The 19,874-nt window shown below is 36.1% G+C and overlaps 1 protein-coding gene across 3 annotated transcripts; it reads right to left on the bottom strand.

The window, feature by feature from the left end:
- Nucleotides 1–533: 533 nt before the first annotated feature.
- LOC123757832 (F-box only protein 30) lies at nt 534–18,969 on the bottom strand. Of its 3 annotated transcripts, none has more exons than XM_045741697.2 (13): nt 18,870–18,969; nt 18,246–18,444; nt 17,499–17,746; nt 15,388–15,603; nt 14,282–14,434; nt 11,465–11,682; nt 8,616–8,873; nt 7,837–7,983; nt 6,697–6,775; nt 6,272–6,491; nt 4,099–4,234; nt 3,834–3,934; nt 534–1,969 (listed from the first exon to the last, which is right to left on the bottom strand). In XM_045741697.2, the coding sequence occupies exons 1-13, from the start codon at nt 18,922–18,924 to the stop codon at nt 1,885–1,887; spliced, it is 2,115 nt and encodes a 704-aa protein (XP_045597653.1). In that variant the 5' UTR covers nt 18,925–18,969; the 3' UTR covers nt 534–1,884. The 3 variants fall into 3 exon arrangements, with proteins under 3 accessions (XP_045597653.1, XP_045597654.1, XP_045597656.1); XM_045741698.2 differs by having other exon boundaries at nt 18,765–18,880; XM_045741700.2 differs by lacking the exon at nt 14,282–14,434.
- Between the last annotated feature and the right edge of the window lie 905 nt (nt 18,970–19,874).

Below are 19,874 nucleotides of genomic sequence, written 5' to 3'. Positions count from 1 at the left end.
TTCGAGCTTATTAGTTCACAACCACCCCTATGCTCATTACAGTGTCTGCCGATTATAGTACTCTATTGTATCCTGAGATATACTGGCCAGCGAGTTCTTTTCTCAATTGTCTTGATGCAATAGCACATCTAGTCCTCTTTGGTTTACCACCATCCCCCAACCACTTTGACTAGACGGTGGATCACTAGACTTGCTTCTTGTAGATTGGTGTTCAATTCCTAACCTTCCAAGTAGTTGGGCACCATTCCTTTCTCATCCCATCCTAAATCCTTATCCTCATACAAGTTCTAGGGTCATAATGATTTATGCTTTTCTCCTGATAATTACCTTACCTTATCACCATTCTAGGCTTACATTTTGCTGATTGAAGTAATTACTGTACATGTTTTCAAAGCTATTAAATGATTTTTTCCAGATTAAAAAACCAGCACTGAATGTAATGAAACGTCATTTTCTGGGTAGAGGCCCGGAGGCTCTCCCACAGAAAGAATAATCTTTACACTATAATAATTGAAGGTTGAATATTATACAAATTCTTTTTAACAATTTTTTATTTAAAATAATTTTAATAGAATTCATAAAATTTAGGTAAGATAAATTTACAAAATAATAAATATTGTTAGCCTTGTCTCAATTCAACAAAGAATACACTGAGATTACTTCATGTTCGGATGGCATACATAACAAGAATTACTCGCCTAAACTGTACTAGGAAAATGTAGCAGCAAAGCCATTCAATTAGCTTTGTCAAAGAAACTGGAGAGATAAGTATACCAAGCTTATTAAAATCTACATGGCAATTTACCACACCTAACGTATATTTGTCAACTGTCTAGATTTGGTTAATTTAGTGGAGAATGTTTTTGATCTAACTGCCTGAATCTTAATTAGAAGTCTATAAATGTAAGCTCAAGAGTTTTGAGTAAGGCCAGATCATAACATTAATATTAAACACTACACCTCGATCGGCCAGCTTAGACACTTATTACAGTACTTGCTTTTATTTATTAGGTATGTTTATTAAATTACTAGTTTGACTATAAACATGTCCTCTCTCCACTGTAACATTTCCCTTCTGAAAGAACATGGGACTGATTGAAAAGTATACACGCACTATAGAACCTCTGTGGAAGATTTATAAATACAAATAATTGTGTATATTTTTTTTTTTTTACATTTTGACAAAGTATAAAAATAAGAGAGCATGAAGACTGAATACTGTGTATAAAATGGAATACTAAACAGTTGAGACAAATCCAATACACATTAGTGAAATTTACTATCAACACATTACCATTTGAATTATGTATATAAAGGCAAAATTGTACAGTATGTGGTTCTTAAATTTTAGTACAGTATACAATTTTTATTATAACAAAGCAAATAGCTAAGTCACATTAGGAACCAAGTAAAAATGTTGTATTCTTACCAAATTAATTTTATTTTTTTTTATTCCACAGAGCCTAAGAAGTCAATCATAAATAAATTCTACAATTATTTGCATTTTTTATACAGTAATTTCAGTTAAAAAAACCTTGTTCAAACCATGTTATTTATTAAATTATTATACAAAACTACTTGTAATAATTTAGTACAATACAAAAAATATATAGTTACATTTATTTAATGATAAATATTTGAAATGCATAAACTCTTAAGAGCACTGCTGACTAATGTGTGTTATTTAATTCTTTGCTTATACAGTATCTAACATAACATTTCCTGCATTCAGCACAGCAGGCAAAGAATTATAAAAATGTTATTGGTTAATTCATATTTCTTTATACAAATATTTACACTAAAGATAACCTTAGCTTTAATGGCTAGGTGTTAATTTTGAAAATTATCACAGTTACCATAAGGAAAACTTTGACAACTTGAATGTCAAACTTTACAATTTCTTAGGATGCTCCGAATTGTTCCATCTTTCCTTGGCTGCACATAAGCAAATTTCTTCTCTGAAATATGCCTGAAAAAAAAATGCAATATTTGAAAATGGAAGGAATGAGGTGGAGGATGGAGAATGAGGAAAGGGAAGGCAATGTAATTATCAGGAGAAAGTGCTAAGCCATTACAATTACAGTACAATATATAGGACTTGGAAGGGATAAGGATTTAAGATACGATGGAGGGAAGGAATGGTGCCAACCACTTGGACTGTCAGGGATTGAACACTGACCAGCAAGATGTAAGGCCATCACTACCATTCAGTCCAAGTAGTTGGGGAGAAGATATAGAACGGAGGAGGAGAGGGGAATGAATGAAAGAATACTGCATAGTGATAGAGAAAAGTTATGGTTAGGATGAGAGGGGTGTGGTATACCTAATATGCTTATTTTTGTGCTTTGAGAAAGTGTAGAGGTTTGCAACGACCAGATCAGTTCTAGAATCAAGACGACTAACCTATGAGTAAAATGTGGACATGGGTGGAAGTTGTAAATGTAAACGAACAAAATAAATTTTAAATACCTGTACCCAGTACAAGTGGAATAAAAACATAACATGAAACTGCAGAAGGCCTACTCAAGGCAGCATCTATTTCTAGCCACCCTTACTCATTCATATGTATAATCTATGCTATAAATAATTTAGCAATCCCACATCTATTACAGTGCCTGGTAATTTGTGCCATAAATAAAAAAACTCCTAAATCAGTATCTACCCAGGTCTTTCCAGAATCTAAACTTCTCCAATCCATTACTTTGTTCTATTTTGTGATATATTTAAACCCTTGTTTACATCCCCTTTGTTATACCCTTTTATTTGTTATACCTTTTTATCCATTTATATACTTCATTCATGTCACCCATTCCTTGTCCCCCCTGCATACTTAACTTCAAGCTCAGATATGACAAAGAACTCTACTATCATCAAGTCGAGTAGGTTAGTAGGCCTTAGGAGGAGGAGGTGGGAAGAGTTTAGGCAGCAAGAGGAGGCTGTAAGGATGCCTAATACTGCTAGAGAAAGATGACCCAAGTATGCAGTAGAATTTAGTTGCAAAGAAAATTGGAGATAAGAAAGGTTTTCAAAAGGCAAATTACCAAAAAAAAAATATACAGGAAACCAATAGTTTAGATAATGCAAAACAGGACTAGGCAGTGAGGGGGGAAAATGATACACAAACTGAAAAATTGTGAAATATAATATAATAGGAACCTTGGAATGTGTACAACACCAAAAAGAGCAAGAAAATATAAATTTAGTGTGTTTTTGAAGACAATCAAGGCCCAGGGTTTTACCACAAGTACTAACATATGTAATAAATACACACAAATCAGGAGAGATCATTTTGTTACGTTCAATACTTGATTTCTGAGAGGGCACCGCACTGTTCTTTCCCTCTCATCTTTGGATTAATTGTAACAAATATGAAACATCATTTTAACATGTCGGGTTCAAAATGCAGCTAATGTGTCAACGCTTCTAGTACTTCAGTGAAAGGAATGATGCCAGGAAGATAAAATGGAGTGCATTAAAAAAAAAATTGAATGGTGCATCCCTGTACACTCGTACATTTTTCCTGCTGACTTTGTATTATTATTTTACCAAGTAAGGCAAAGCTATTTAAATTTTAGTAATCACAGTAGTAAAGCTCAAACACCCCAGTGCATTGAGTTCATTAATTAACAACTAATTACACTGAAAACTCAAAGAATTACAGTACCATGATTTTTCGGTACAGAAGATCAATATTTTGCAAGTATAGATTTGTTAATTCTAATTCAAGAATTTTCTATTTTATAGCATGTTTTTGTATTGGTTTTGGCTCCAACACTTCAATAAAAGGCCAATGACTAAACTTTACCCTAAAAAACAGAAATAAACAAACTTACCGATTATTAAATGGACAATCTTGCAAATGGTTAGCCATGTGATTTGCTTCCTTAAAACCCCAGTGGTTTACATGTTCAAATGATTTGCTAAAGAAACGGCGCTGAAACAAAATAAAAAAAAAAAAAAAAAAAAAAAAAACATTAAACAATGCTTATTCATTTACCACTTATTCAGCACAAATTGCTTACTAATATGAAAGTTATCCTCTTCATTAAATATCTAGTCATTATATATGCCAATCAATAAATAAATGTAGGAACTCACTTTTCTACCTTCTCGCCATCTTACTTTGTCATTTTCAATGTATCGAACCCACTCTATGATAACGAGGCCTCTTTCATTTAATAATGAGAGACAAATATCTCTCATTAGTCGGCAGGTTAGTGAAAGATTGTTGAGGCTGTAATTAAAGGAAAATAAATCAATTGGATTTAAATTTCACTTCAGTAATGAAAAAGTTGTTTGGTTAAAACTCACCACCTTTGTCAGGGACAAGAAGCATGTGTGTTAGACTTGTTAGGTCCACATAGGACAACTGAATTTTCCCAGGATGCAACCTGCAACATTCCTAACTACTACCTATTTACTGGCAGGTGAATAGAAGGATCAAGTGTAAGGATACAGCCCAAAAATTTTGTTCTAGTTGGGAACGGAACTTGGGGTCCAGTTGACTGCATGCAGAATGTGCTTGCTAACGTGCAGCAACCATCAACTATTTGGTAATGAAAATTACCAGTGTTCAGCACACAGTACAGTATCCCTTAAGAATAAATGAAACTACACAAGGCCTATTGGCCCATACATGGCAACTCCTATTTATATCCACCCAAACTCGTTCATATGTATGAAGTACCTGCATGGAACACACATCATGGGAAGCATAAATGGAAACTTGAGAAAGTTCAGAGTTTTGCAACTAGATTAGTATCAGAATTGAGAGGCCTTGGCTATGAGGGCAGGTTGAGAGACCTCACCCTCACAACCTTACAGAAGAGAAGAAACATAGGGAATATGATAACTACATTCAAGAACCAGAGGGGAATAGACATAATGAGGCCAAGACAGCTTTTTTAAATTAAAAATGGGTATGACAAAAGGACATCAGTTGAAGAGATGTTCTTGTTCCCCGTACAGGTGGTTGGCAAGTGGAATGCATTAAAGAGGTTGGCGAAGCCAATCCCATCCACAATTTTATCATATTTTTTCTTAATGTTTAAAGGCAATTAGTGTCAGATATAAGAGCATACGAGGTGGGGCAAAAAAAGAGCTAGATCGCACTCCCCTGTGGTAACTGAAAATTCATTTTGGTGGATCCAGCCAGCCAGTCAGCTTTGTGCAGGCATATGTGTGTGTGTGTGTGTGTGTGTGTGTGTGTGTGTGTGTGTGTGTGTGTGTGTGTGTGTGTGTGTATAAGTAAGTAATTACCAAAAGAAGGCACCAAGTTGGGAAGGCTATGTAACACCATCTGTGTGTGTGTTTATTATTTGTGCCTGCAAGATCGAGCTGTTAGCTTTTAGATCTCCGTCTTTCTATCCATCAGTTAGTCTAATGTATGTACTGACTCCTGACACATGCACACACTTACTTTAGGCTTGTATTGAAATCCTCCTGAGGTCAAACTACTGATACTCCCTAAGATATAACCCCTACTTATTGCTAGATGAACAGAGGCATTAAGTAAAAGGAAATGTGCCCAACATGTGTCCCGCCTGGGAATCAAACCTGGGATCTCCGATTGCGAGTTGAGAACGAAGCCAACTCTACTACTTCATCTCCTTGGCACAGGGCACCCCACTAGTAATGCATTGTTATGCAGATCCTGTGAATATAGTATAACAAGAGACCTCCCACCATTCCTGAATGTTCCTTGCATATTTACTACAATGCCAGTTGTATCTTGGTCTGGTCAGGTAATGAGAGACATTTTATGAAGGGGGGGAAAAACATACAGGTCACCTGCCAAGCGACCACCTGGCATCACGGTCTGCCACCCACCCCAACATTGAATTCCTCTCATATTTCCCCCCAACTCTCACACATACTTTGCATATACAGAACAAGGATATTACTTTTGTTAATAAACTCCATCCAACCCCACTGATCTTTAAAACTTCACACAATTCTTCACAATGTGTTATATGTGCTGCATGGATGATGTATATATCATGGGAATGATATAAGCATGGGTGATGAGCATAACATGGGTTGTAGTGAACATTTGAGCCTGTGGACCGCTCCAAGCAACAGTCTGTTGGACCAAGCTAACACAAATCAAGCCTGGCCAGGGGGCGTGGGGAGTAAAAGCACTCTCAGAACTCGCTCAAAGTGTGCTGTTTGTATCATGAATGATGTATAATATGGGTAATGTGTGCAGCATGAGTGATGTGTGGTGTGTTATACAGCATATGTAGCATGTCTGATGTTGCAAATGACTCACCTGAAGCCGTCTAAATAACTAGCTATATTCTGTAGCACTTCAATAGGTAAGTATGTCAAGTTAATGCTGGAAGCAAAGTACTGTTCTGCTGCTTCTCGGCTATCAGTCCTACGGTTTTCTGGGATGGCTCTCATTGCTTTTTGCACAGACGTAAGACGCATCTGACCAAATGCACCAGTAGTTTTTTCGACACTCGGTGAACGTGATCTTGGAAGACCTCCTATGTGTATAAGAATAAATATATATGTAACTACTAAGAATTTGAAAAATACCTCAAACAGTTACTGTACACAGGTGCATTATCAGGTTATGAAATCACAATTATAATATAACAAAAAGTAACAACTGTGCAGTATTAAGAAACATGCATGACAGGAACAATGAGCTAATTGTTTCAACTACAACAAAATACATTATATACCTACCACATGAAGCTGGTTCGTGGTCAAGTTTAGGCCGGACACCAAAAGCACAGAGACTATGACAGTAGACCACATCACCACCCTATCAGAAGTAAATAAATTTTTTATTTTGTAATCATAAAAAATAATACAAGAAGCATCAGAAGGCCTATTGATCCATGTGAAAAAATACACATATATACACACACACACACACACATACTTTTCTAACTGACAGACAGATGAGGGTAGTAATCAGAGGCAATGTATCTGACTGGAGGAGTGTACTAATGGAGTACCACAGGGTTCAGTTCTTACACCAGTAATATTCATCGTCTACATAAACGACTTACCAGAAGGAATACAGAATTATAAGATGTTTGCGGATAATGCTAAGATACTGTGGAAGATAGGAGACGCAGACAATTGTAATGGCCTTCAAATTGATCTAGATAAATGCTTGGAGTGTCAAGTGACATATGGAATTCAATATGAATAAATGCCATGTTATGGAATGTGGAATCGGAGAAAACAGACCACACACAACTTACAAATTATGTGGAAAAGAATTACAGAACTCTAATAAGGATCGAGATTTAGGGGTGGTTTTGGATAGTAAGATAGACAGTTGAAACAAGCTAATTGAGAAGTGGTGGAGGCCAAAACTGTCAGTAGTTTCAAAGTGTTATACAACAAAGAGTACTGGGAAGATGGGACACCATGAGCATAGCTCTCATTCTGTAACTACACTTAAGTAATTACACAGAGTAATGGCGTTTTCAGAATCAGAGTTTTCCAATTTCTATCCACTGTTTTGTTTTTGTATGCTGTATGTGCGAATGTGCTCTTAATCATTAGCACTAAAACAAGCCCATTACTAATGTCAAGTACAGTACTGTAATAGCAAATCCAGATGCACCAAAAGGGGTCTAGAACCAATTATTACACTGAATTCACTCTATTCTGGAATGACATCACTTGATTTTCAACAATATGACAATCATTTGCTGAAATCTTTTAATATTACTAAAAAGCCTTTACATTACAGTATTTGTAAATAATGTAAAGCTTAATGAGCCTTTACAATGTACTTTAATGTACTTTACATTATTTTATTATTAAATAATATTACAATATTTGACAAAAACATTAAATTTTACCAACCTTGCACCCTGGATACAGGCGTTTATATACATATGGGCAACCAAACACATGCAAGGGACACCTGGAGATAAGCCAACCATCTAGGCCTTCCTGTATTTCACTGTGAACATTTTGGTAATGACTGCTGAACTCAGAGCGTCGTACTTCCTATGAAAAATGAAAATTGTAGGACTTAAAATAAAACAAAAACTCCAAATATTTGTATACATTTTCTATATCACTCTGCATTCTATCAATGCCACTGCTTAATTTATGCACCCTGATATTTAAAATAATTTTGATCTGTCTTTCCTGCATTCCACATCTTCATTGCAAGAGTGAAGCACCGAGACATTTATCCTCATGCTAGTTTCCTCAATGACAAGGAAACAAGCAATAGATGTGTGCTTAATCAGAGCTACAAGTCTCCCCAATTTTGGTACCAAACTAGTCCTTCTGTGGCACTAGTAATAATTCTTGCCTAAGGGCCTATGGCCTATCTAGTGGCCTATGTTCAAAATGGACTATTTCACCTACACTTAACCTTTTTTTTAAGTGATAGATTTAAATGCAAAAGATAGGAAAATATAAGGGTGATTGATGCACTATAGAGAGAACACTGTATAATGCTAGCTAAAACATAAGCTAGAGGCACAAAGGTCTTCTATCAGGACTGTAGGAATATTTAAGACAAGTGGCCTCACAGGAAAATAATCTTTAAGAGCACATATTCATTCTGCTTAGAACAAACAAGTAGTGCCTGCTTTCTAAATGTTGTAACAAATTCTTATCGTTCTTACCTGCATACACTGGAACGTAAACATTGGTCTTGGCTTGGTTTGATGCCGGGAATAATGCTTCAAAGTCAGTTCCATGGTCAAGCCCTTACATGTTAACGGAGCCGGAGGAGGGGTCTGGAATCTAGCTCGCTTTCCAATTGGTCGGCCCTCATCGTCCACAATGAGATTTATTTTATCTAAAGTATTTCCTTCTTCCTCCTCATCGGACTCATCATACTTCTTGTATGAAAACACTCCAAATGGATTACGTTTTCTAACCTGAAAACATTAGTTTGCAAGTGTCACTTTTAGCGCCTGTAAAAAGAAAAGGTGATCTACAATGGAAAATAAGGAACCAAATCACAACAGATAGTTGTAGTTTGATTCATATTTTTCAAGGAGGCAAAAAGTTATGTTCAAATTGTTTGAAAACATTCTTAAAAGACGAAGTGAGGGACATGGGCCTGAAATTTTAAAGAATAGAGATACTGTAGCCTCTTTTTTTTTTTTTTTAGATAAGCTAAATATTTACAAACCACCATCAGTAACAGTGTGAAGTATGTTAAAAAGTTTGAGGTACTCAGAAAACAGTTTAGTGTTCTAGAATGAGCAGATGAATAGCATCTGTGCCAGAAGTACTGATCAACAGTAATGCTGCAGCAATATTTCCTAGTGACTACCAGTGCAAATCTTTCAGTGTAGATGAAAAGCTCCTTTCTGAGCGGAACTTTTGCTTCCTTAGGCAATGTCCTGCTCTCCCAAGGACATGTCCCAGGATTTTTACTCCAGGCTACAGAGACCTGAATACAAGATTTGCATTCTCAAAGTGCGATGACCTATCCGTCAACTACAGACAAGAATGGGCAAAAGAAGCTATGACCAAAGCAAAACAAAAAACAGACACACAACACTATCAAACAAACCTCACAGAAATAAATGAAGCATGTAATCATTTAGTAGTAACATGGTGACACAGCATGCCCAGTTTTCTTCCCCAAGCATCAACACTTTGGGCTGGGACCAGATCACAGAAAACTGCAAAAGCAAGCTACACTAAACAGGAGAATGACCATAGTTGAGGCACGAACCAGACCAGCACAAAAAAGAATTACTCTGCAGCATCAACCATAATAATATTTCATGACATCTGGTAGACAATGCAATCCATACACACATTGACATCCACATAAAAGCATAGGTTCAATGCTCAAGCTACAACAATTTCAAGGAAGTAATTATAAAAAAAAATGCACCAAGCAAGGGAGGCTATGTAAAACCATCAAAGTCGCAGGAGATTCAAAGCGCACTAAATATCATTAAGGACGGCAATACAAGAACGAAAGTGCATAAGGCAAGTTATATCAAATGTATCGGATTCACCAAAGACTATCGAGGGACAAATAACCACGAGGGACAGTCAGGAGGTAAGACACACAAGCATCCTGAAAATTAAGACATTCAACAAGGAGATGCATGACTGTAATTTCACGGAAATATGTCACTTAACTGAATATGGGGTCTCCTGCCCACAAAAGAATATATGATCAGTGAGAGTCAAGATAAAAGTAAATTGAGTTAGTAATTACTGCTCTGTTAATAGTTTAAGAGCTGGCATCTGATAACAGTGAGAGAGCAGCTAGGCATCCAAGAACAGATAAGAAATGATGATCAGTGGGTTGTTGAAGCCAAGTTTTGCTTGGAGTAGGTTTTATGGATACTGTATAAATAAATGAACCTACTAGGCAGGATAGAGAAATCTCCTGTGTCACCTTTCCCCCATTAATGACCTGGCAGGGAAATTTAAAAAGACCCCCACTATGTCAGGAAAGAAGTCTTGTTATTTTATTATTATTATTATTATTATTGTATACTATCTCTTTAGAAGTTATAAAAGGTTATATGAAAAATAGATAAGCAGTTAAAAAAAAAATCCTCCATATTACAATGTTGGTTTGCTATATTTACAAAGTTGTATTCAGAAGTAAATCTTGCTGCTTTTGGCCACATACTGTACAGCTAAAAGTGTGTGTATATACACACACAGACAATTTACACATTATACGGGAATTATTTTATATTATAAATCATATACTGTACTGTATATTCTCTAAATTAAAAATCACTATAGTATTTCATTATCAACAAATAATAATTTGACAGAAAATTTATATAACGTTACATTTTAATGTCTTCAGTTAAGGGTATATATGTACCAAAGAAAATGAAATTTTTCAGTAGCTCATGTGAGCTACAGACAGCAGAGTTATTCTTCATAAGCTGACTACTGTAACTTTTCTCAAGAATGTTAGATTGCTCTAGAAGACCTGTGCAGAGCTGACTTGGTATTGATATAACGCACGAGAGCATCTCGTGGAGCATAAGGGTTAATGTGCAAGTACCAGACAGGTTAGACTACATTTATGCTCACAATGTTTAGAGACAGGTATGGAATAAAGAATTATGGGAATATGGTAGTGACAAAGCTATTTTTTTTAGACTGATGACTAATAAACCATTAATTTATGAAATAATACAAATGGTACAGTGAAAATGATTAAGAGAAGGATGTTTACGAGGGTGGTATGAGTCAAAGGATAGACATCCAAAAATGCTATTCCAATACGTTAAGAATATTTTACATTTCATGAACTGGGCACTCTAAACAAAGCCGTAATACATGTAAAAGAATAATGCAGTACTGTAATGCCTTGCCTATCTGTCTAGACATACTTTACTTTCTCTGTTTTGTTTTTGCTGATGCTCTTTTTACAGTTTCCTGTTTAAATAAATCTAATCAATTCATCTATGCATCATTATATTGATCTTTTCTCATGCACAGGCTTTGCTTTTCATTTCATACAATACTGTACCTTCTCCACACGAGGCTCTTCTACCCATCTGATTTCCCCTGGCTTTTTTGTAGAGAGCCGTTCTCGCCACACTTTACCCATTTTGAAGTCAGGTTCATCTGGATCATCACGACAAAATATGCATATATCTTTGATGATACCATGTATGCAGCAAATAGCAGAGATGTCGTCTGATTTGACTGCAGGAGCTGACTGGCCCGAGTTACGCCTCGTACCACCTGAAAAGAAACAGGTCTTTATGAATAAATACAAACTAAACTACTAAACTCAGTTTGACTGTGTAAGTGATCAAAAACAGTATTCCAAGGACAGCATGTCATACAAATACCTGTAATGTAGCATTAAGACATTGTCTTTAAAATTCAAACTATAATTATAATCTACACCAAATTTAAAACCTAAATCATCAAACTAATTACAAGCAACCTGCAAGCACCATTCATTAACTGTTCACCCAGCAGTAAATGGGGACATAATTATAAAGTAATTGATAATCATTTTCCATGGAAAATTAGGATAAAGCTCAGGAAATGAAAGAGTAAGCCCAAACAGGAGTCAGAAGTCATCTCCTGTACCATGTATAAAAAAATGTAATTAGACATTACTGTTTTCTACAATAAGCCCTAACTTTGCAACAGCTTAAAGAATGTGATTTCAGATTGTAGGCAATTTTTATTTAACAAAAATTAGAACTGTCAATGGTTGGTTTGCCCAAATGCAAGTTGATGCACAAGATTTATACAATCAAATTGGTGTAGATTCATACAACTGAACTATATTGGTGCATTAAGGAACCTTTCAAATGTTCCCTGTAATGATAGTGCTAATGAGACAATACAGAACATTCAATCCATTCAATTCAGAAAGTTCATTCTTAAAAATTTTAAGCCCATCCAAGCCATCCTTGGCATCACCATTGACTGTTAATGAATACTCTAACTACTAGATGGCCGCATCTAGATGGCGGCACCGCATACACAAGAGGGCTCACTGGCCGAGCCACCCCACATCAATACTTATTTAGAAAATTATAGGGATTATAGACATTTGCTTTTATGATTTTCTCATGTCACCGACATTTTCTGGTCTTTAGTTGGGGGTTAGATAAAAAAATTTTAGGCAATACCATCAATACTATCTGATGGTATTGATATTGGTAGTGTGTTAGGACACAGCTTTGTACTAGTACCTTGTGCAGGTAATCAACATGTGGCTTGCACCTAAAGAGGTTGTAGAAATCACCTCCATCCACAATTTTAAGATCAGATTCAACAAAGAATTTGAATTTATAATGCAACAAGTACAACCATGCTAGTGGGTGGGGCTTAAAGAACTAGACCTCACTCCCCTGTAGATACTGAGAGACAAGTACAGTACTCTAAACCAAGCAATCCCTCTCCCAAATGTGACAATGTTAGAAGATATCCCCATAGCTCTATCAGTGATTATGAGTCATTCTAATGGGGACTTGTAGTTGGGTGAATACAGCAAGTCACTCAAATACCCATCACATATTGTACTGGGTATCATCTGATACAAGGTATTCAAAAATAATGTATTTGACTGCAATATAATGTTCTATTACATTTACTGCTCTTTTTAACACTCATTAAAATGGTGTCAGGTCAAGTATTATTAAAAAACACTACAAAATGATGATGAGGAAGTTTTGCTACCGAGTTTACTATATTACAAAACTTCTATACAATACTTACTTCTATACTCTAGTCACAACTTCACTGGCACATAGGTCATACCAGTGCAAACTATAAGCCTTTACAACTAAATCTAAAGGAGTAGAATTCAGTAGGTCTTTTGTTAACATGCCTATTGAACCCTTGCACTTGATGCAACCCGACCACCAGTAAGGTGTCAAATGATGAGTGTTTGTATTATAATTACAGCATCACATGTGAATAATAAGCTGTTTTTTCATTGAAAATGACAGTTGTATCACATGACAACAGCTATCAAACTCTGTACATCATCTCTTGTCATTCTTGATGCTAGAACGACTAACATAGATCATTATTCACATCTGCAGACATATATGAATGCAGCAACATTTGACTCTGCATGATGGCAGTGTGAGGGATATATACTGACTTATTGTCTACTGTATAGAGCATCCAACTACCAATCCTGCAGACAATTATAGTTAACACTGTAAGCTACTGTTTTCCATTAATAACTTCCTTTATGCTAGTAATGGAGGCACCCATGATATTAGTTATATCTTATCTATCAAAGTTTAATGATCTCATGTTTTTTTAATAAAAATTTTGTTTAAATCCATACATAACTAACCTGTTAAAGTAGTCCAAGCAACCAGCCTAATAAAAGAGAAATGCAGTAAATATACTTTATGAAAATCAAGCTCTGTAAGGTAACTAATATGATCATCACTTTCTATAGAGATATTGTTGGTTTTATATTTAGATAAAACAGTTTAGGGTTACATATGAAAGGTAAAGAAGGAAATTATGAACAAGAGCCAAGCCAGAATAACTATACTGTATAGCAATATGAAGGTTAAGGTGACATGTAAAATATTAGTAAAGATATGTGTCAGAAAGTTTGGTGTCTAACAAGGAAACATTATGTTACTACATACTATATTTTAAATTTGATTAGTGGTTTTCAATTTGTACAAAGGTTTAGCCAACTAATAATACAATACATTTAACTCATTAGCCAACTAATGCACAAGTCTATTTAAAACTATTTAAAACTGATGACGCAGAAAGAAATCTTATGATAGACATTTCTGCAATATGATGCACTATGGTATATGTACCGAAGAAAACTATTAATGACCATAATCTGTAGGAGCGTTGTTGACACCGTCCAGGGAGTAAGGGTTGATGAAGGGTTGAGTAGGAATGGATGTGCCCCTACACTCATTACTGTTGCAAGATAAACCCTGCTTCTTGCCCCGTAAAAGTTCAGTGCACACAGACACAGATAGACCTGGGAAAGCGAAGCAGAACAACATGTTAAACAGCAAGAGCTACACAACATAAAAGTAAGATGTGTAATTTAATACGAGTTTCATCAGTTATTTTGAATTTGTACAGAAATTTACATTTTCAAAATAGGAATTTAACAATACAGTATATATCATAAAATTAACAAACTTAATCTCAGTATATAAAGAATACATGGCAATGTTAATGCAATCAAGGTGGCCACAAAAAGTTTTATAGTGACACGATGGATGATCAAAAATACATTGCAGTCGAATTACCGTAATTTCTTGGTCAAGTTATCAAAGTATTAGTGTGAACTCACAAAGTACTGTAGTAAGTTTGATCTCCAGGCTGGATAATGGTGGCTCACTTGACATTGTACTTTTGTCACGGATGGTACCTAAGGTCCCTAAAGCCACAATGCATCTACCTTTCTAAGAGCCAAAGAGCCTAACAAGCCAAAGAGCCTAAGCAGTCGAGTGTATTGTTCGTGTACTGCACACCAACGAAACATCAATGTGTATTTGGCATAATTGAATGTGAAACGGCTTAGGTGTGGTGAACAATTTTATAGTGGTCAGCACAGGTAGCAAACAGGACAAGCTGATATTCAGAGAGAGACCTCTTTTGATGCTAAAAGAGGGCTCTAAAGGGCTTTAAAATTGTATAAATAGTAAATTTGAAAGTCATTCTGGACTAGACTGAGTTTTTTCTGCAGATTCCCAGTCACATCTTAATAACCTTGCAAGAATGCTTCAGAAGATCCCTGTGGCACCAGTATCTGAACCTGTCATGTGTTACAGCACATCCTTACCTTATTTACCTTAGGAAGCAACCAAATGTAATAACTCAGAAAAGCCTGATGGATGGTAACAAGATGCTTGATACAGTATTAACAATTACTGTATATCCAGTCATCAAAATACTGTACTGTACTGCATATTACTACTGTACCTGGCGTGAGATCATCATCTTCCTCATCTGTTGCTGACCGACTTATCTTGTGGAAATTAAAGTGCTCCTGTGGGGTTTCATGCCTGGACCCATGTAGTGTTAGTGGTAAACATGGAAAACGGCGCGTAATTCCATTACAGAGTGTTGCTCGAACTTTTTTTGGCATCTTCTGCATCTCATTTACAAGTTCTTGGTCATGTAGAGCTAAGGCCATGTCTGATTATTTAAAAAAATACATTACAAAAGGACATTGAATAAATAAACATATTTAAGGTAATGACAAACTTAATATTATAAATTTATTTGAGCTATCATGAAGCTTAAAAATTACTCTTGAAAACATAAAAAAATAATAAACATTTAATATAACAATAAATACTCAACATAAATAGAATGGCAGAACTTGGGATTTCAATGAAGATGAAAAACTCCAAAAGGCAAACTCCTTTCTAGTCCAAATGAACAGTATCAAGATAGTCAGCACAGAGTATCATTCTACAGTGGCAACACAGACAGTTAACTCAAACACTTAAAAGGCTTTCCAAGCCCTACTGAACATCACAGACACTGCCAAATAGCACTTTCACTACCACTTGACTCGCCAGGCACTACCTCACACTGCCACCAGATGGCAGCAAACACTACACAGAAATTCCCTGCTCTATGCCTCCTCACAATCTGGTTGATGAAAAAGAAACATCTGCTCTCAGTGCTAACAGTAATGTAAGAAGTTAACAGGACACCCATACCAGATAGTGCCTGGATTACAGAAGTGCATGCCAAGAAGTCTGGAAATGCTAATACTGTACAAGGCATCCACAGGACCAAAGGCATGATACACCAAAATGATAGCCAAATCATGCCTGAATGAACATACTGTATAGGGCCCCAGTGAAATTATGTTTAATTTCTGGGATCAGAATATAAAGCTTGGACTCTTAAAGAACTACATTCCTGGAAAGATCTGTGTAAATAAAACCCCACAATTGAGCTTAAAAGTACCATATAGTACTGTATATTGGAAGAAAGTGTGTTGCATTCCATAGGCTTGTACCCCAACCACTTGGGCTGGACGTTAGAGCAAAGGTCTCGCTTCATGCAGATCGGTGTTCAATCCCCAATCGTCCAAGTGGTTGGGCACCATTCCTTTCCCTCATCCCATCCCAAATCCTTATCCTACTCTCTTCCAAGTGCTATATAGTCATAATGGCTTGGCACTCTCACCTGATAGTTCCCTTCCACCTTCCATAGGCATGCAGTCAAATTATTTTCAACTTCTCAATAAAACACCTTCTATATCTGAACATTAATTATAAAATACTCCTGCCAATCTCCAGCCAAAAATGGTACAGTACATAATAAATTGTAGAATGCCTAGGAGATGCCATGAACTAAAAATATGATCCTGTCTGTAAAACACAAAAAGCAGTGTACTGTAGTATATGACAGCCTCACCCAGATGTAACAACCCATCTTCTTAATTTAAGTTAGTAAAAGTGAACATCCTATAGTGTACAAGAAACTGGCAGGGTGTCAAAATATAGAACTTGGGGAAAACATCATATATCACATACAGAAAAGTCAGGTTGCTACACGGGGATTAGAATGTGGTCGGTTTGCAAACTATCCGACAATTTATGATCAGCTCTACAAAAGATAAAGAAGGTACACTTTTTTAAAAGGGATATAAAAAAAAGGTATACAACTAAAAAGTACCATTACTGTATTTAATACAGTAAAATTTTGCATTCTTCTCCTGGGTGAATTTTGTACATTGTGAACAGAGAAAAAAAGTTTCATGTGGAGATAGCTAGGTTAGAGATTATGCGAGGAAACCATTTGTAGTGAAAATCTTCACCCGGGTAAGAATTAAGTGTGTTGATCATGTGAAGCCTAGCAAAGATGTATCCTATTGATGGGCATTTGTGCTAAGCTGTAACTGAAAAAAATTACATTCAAGAGGAATGATGGTGTGGGTGAGGAAGGGATGGCTGATGTTCTTTACTCAAGAGGGTTGGAAGGGCTAATAATCAAATGGAAAGACAAATAAATTTCAAGCTTTTTTTTTTATGCAAGTAAAGGACAGACAAAAAGAAACTTTACTTACTCACCAAGATCTGTAGGATCATAGAGAGCAGTTAGACCTTTGGCCATAGACACCTTTTCCCTTTCTTTGGCTCCTAAGGCCCACCGATTCCACTCTGCATTACATATAATGACTGAAGCTGGACAGAATGGTAAATGCTCTGCTATGAAGCGGCGCTGCATCCAGTGAGGGCACCCATAACCAGCATTGATGCAAGGCACCCTTTCATGACTACACATGAGCCGGTGTTCTTCCGTTTTGCATACATGAAATCTGAAATTAAATTTCCAGCGATACTATAACAAAATGATTACCAATACCAAATCACATAAACCACATTTGTGGTTTTACATTATAAAGTGCTAGCTCATAGTGTCCTATCTTCATTTGCATATTTATTACATTTATTCTTAAGAAGATTTATGGGCTTTTTTTATACACTGCCTCATCTTGCAGTGCAATTCAGCCATCTACAACAGCGTGAATGTATATTGTTGTATATCAACAATGTGTGTTTTGATTGTATATCAATAAAAATAACAAAACAAGAAATTTTTCTGGCTATATAACATTCTTATACAGTACTGGGAACTGATAGGTGTAGGCAACAAAAAAAAAAAGTAAAAATAAAAATTATATAAAGTACGTACTTACAAGCAAATATAATAATAAATGTGCATACTTGTTTAACCGATATTAAAGACTACTGCAATCATTTTGTTCGTAATGATGGAGATAAAAACAGGTTTTTGGTTAGGCACATTGTACTTACTTGTGACCGCACCCATTGAAACACATCTCAAGTTCACAGCACCACCCAGGTTTGGGGCGTTCAGTACACTTCATCATCTTGAAACAATGCTCACAATGAAAATGTATATTAATATCCACTTCATCGTCATAGTCTTCAGCAATGCCAACTGACTCATCACTTCCCTCTTCTCTGTCTGACTCTACAGGTGCCTCCATCTCTGTAAGAGAATTGAAAATGATAAGGCATCATGGTAACTATTTTAAAAAATATAAATATTATATATATATATATTATATATATATATATAATGCCCTTTGTATGCTTTGCCGTATCCTACATCAATTCTTCCCACCAAGAGCAAAAATAAAACCAAAAATCCTCTTGTTCCAACTGGTGTAACCCTAATACAGCCAGCGGCTTATAAGGTGCCGGGTACAGGAGAGGGCGAGCACCTGTGTCCAACTCTCTACTCCCACACACCACTTACTCCTCTCAACACAATACACTTTACCCCACTTAAAAGTTAAAAATAATAACCTCCTTTTCAAGTTGCCGTTCACATATTTGTCTCCGGATCCAGTAATAAGGAACCTCGGAGCTAATAACAAGCATAAAATGGATGCAAATATAGACGAGACGTACCCTGGCTCCCTCCCAGACAGGCCCTGAGTCTGTCCAGCTGATTGTCTGAAAACATTAGAAAATTTGACACGCTGGAAGCGCACTTAGTCACTGGTGTTCGAGCCTCGTGTTCGAAAGATTTGACTTAAACTGGTAAAATGAATCTCTCAACACTGAATCCTACACAATTGTAAACCGTGAACAAGCATTAGGATACACTGCTAACAAAACTAACACTTTACACTGGTAAAACGTTTTACATGTTGCTTGGTAACAAGTCCACCATTCAAATTAACTAAAGAATTAACAGTACCCACATTAATAATTATTAAGGGCAGAGAAAATGCGAAATTTCTTGGTGTTCATAGTGACAAGAAGCTCAATTTACATTGCCATATACAAAATATATATAAAAAAAATGTTCCTGAAACAGTAGGCATTCTCTCCAAACTTTGTACGCCCTTTAAGGGACTTGAAGTAGAGGGGGAGGGGTAGAAATAGCCTAAGTTACTCTATCCCTTTGGGATGTATATTTTTTCTTGTCTCAATAAACATACTTGTACTTGAACTACATACCTCGCTTTGCCTTGGTAGCTTTGTATTATTTATTTATTGTACCTGAGAGCCACTAACACTATATATATATAGTGGCCTCGACGAGCACAGAAAGCCGGCAGCTTGTCGAAGATCTCCCCATTTGCCTTGGTGACCTTTTCCAGTTGAACTTTAAGAGTTAACAGGGTATTGCCATTTACGGCTTCGGCGGGTAGGCGGTTCCACAGGTTTATAACCCTGTGGGTGAAAAAGCATCTCCTGTTCTCAGTCCTGCAGTGTGGCTTGTTGAGCTTGAAACCGTTTGTGTTACAGTTGACCTTTTGAAGACATTTTCGCTCATCTATCCATTTCTAAGTTCGAGAAAAACATAACATAGGGAAAATAGTTAATAAATGAAAGTAGCAAACATCAAGAAAGTAGCACTTATAAAGGAATAAACAAGACGTAATTGAATATGAAATATCCAAGTAC

This window comes from Procambarus clarkii, chromosome 40 (assembly GCF_040958095.1).
Source record: "Procambarus clarkii isolate CNS0578487 chromosome 40, FALCON_Pclarkii_2.0, whole genome shotgun sequence".
Classification (NCBI taxonomy): domain Eukaryota; kingdom Metazoa; phylum Arthropoda; class Malacostraca; order Decapoda; family Cambaridae; genus Procambarus; species Procambarus clarkii.
This window is presented reverse-complemented; position numbering and strand designations above follow the sequence as displayed.

Excerpts from the sequence above, each read along its gene's own strand:
- LOC123757832 (XM_045741697.2), bottom strand. The coding sequence starts at position 18,924 with ATGTTTTCAGACAATCAGCTGGACAGACTCAGGGCCTGTCTGGGAGGG. Across the intron at positions 18,445-18,869 it reads CTGTCTGGGAGGGAGCCAGG|AGATGGAGGCACCTGTAGAG; the intron begins GTACGTCTCGTC and ends ATTCTCTTACAG. Across the intron at positions 6,776-7,836 it reads GCCTGTATCCAGGGTGCAAG|GGTGGTGATGTGGTCTACTG; the intron begins GTTGGTAAAATT and ends TACTTCTGATAG.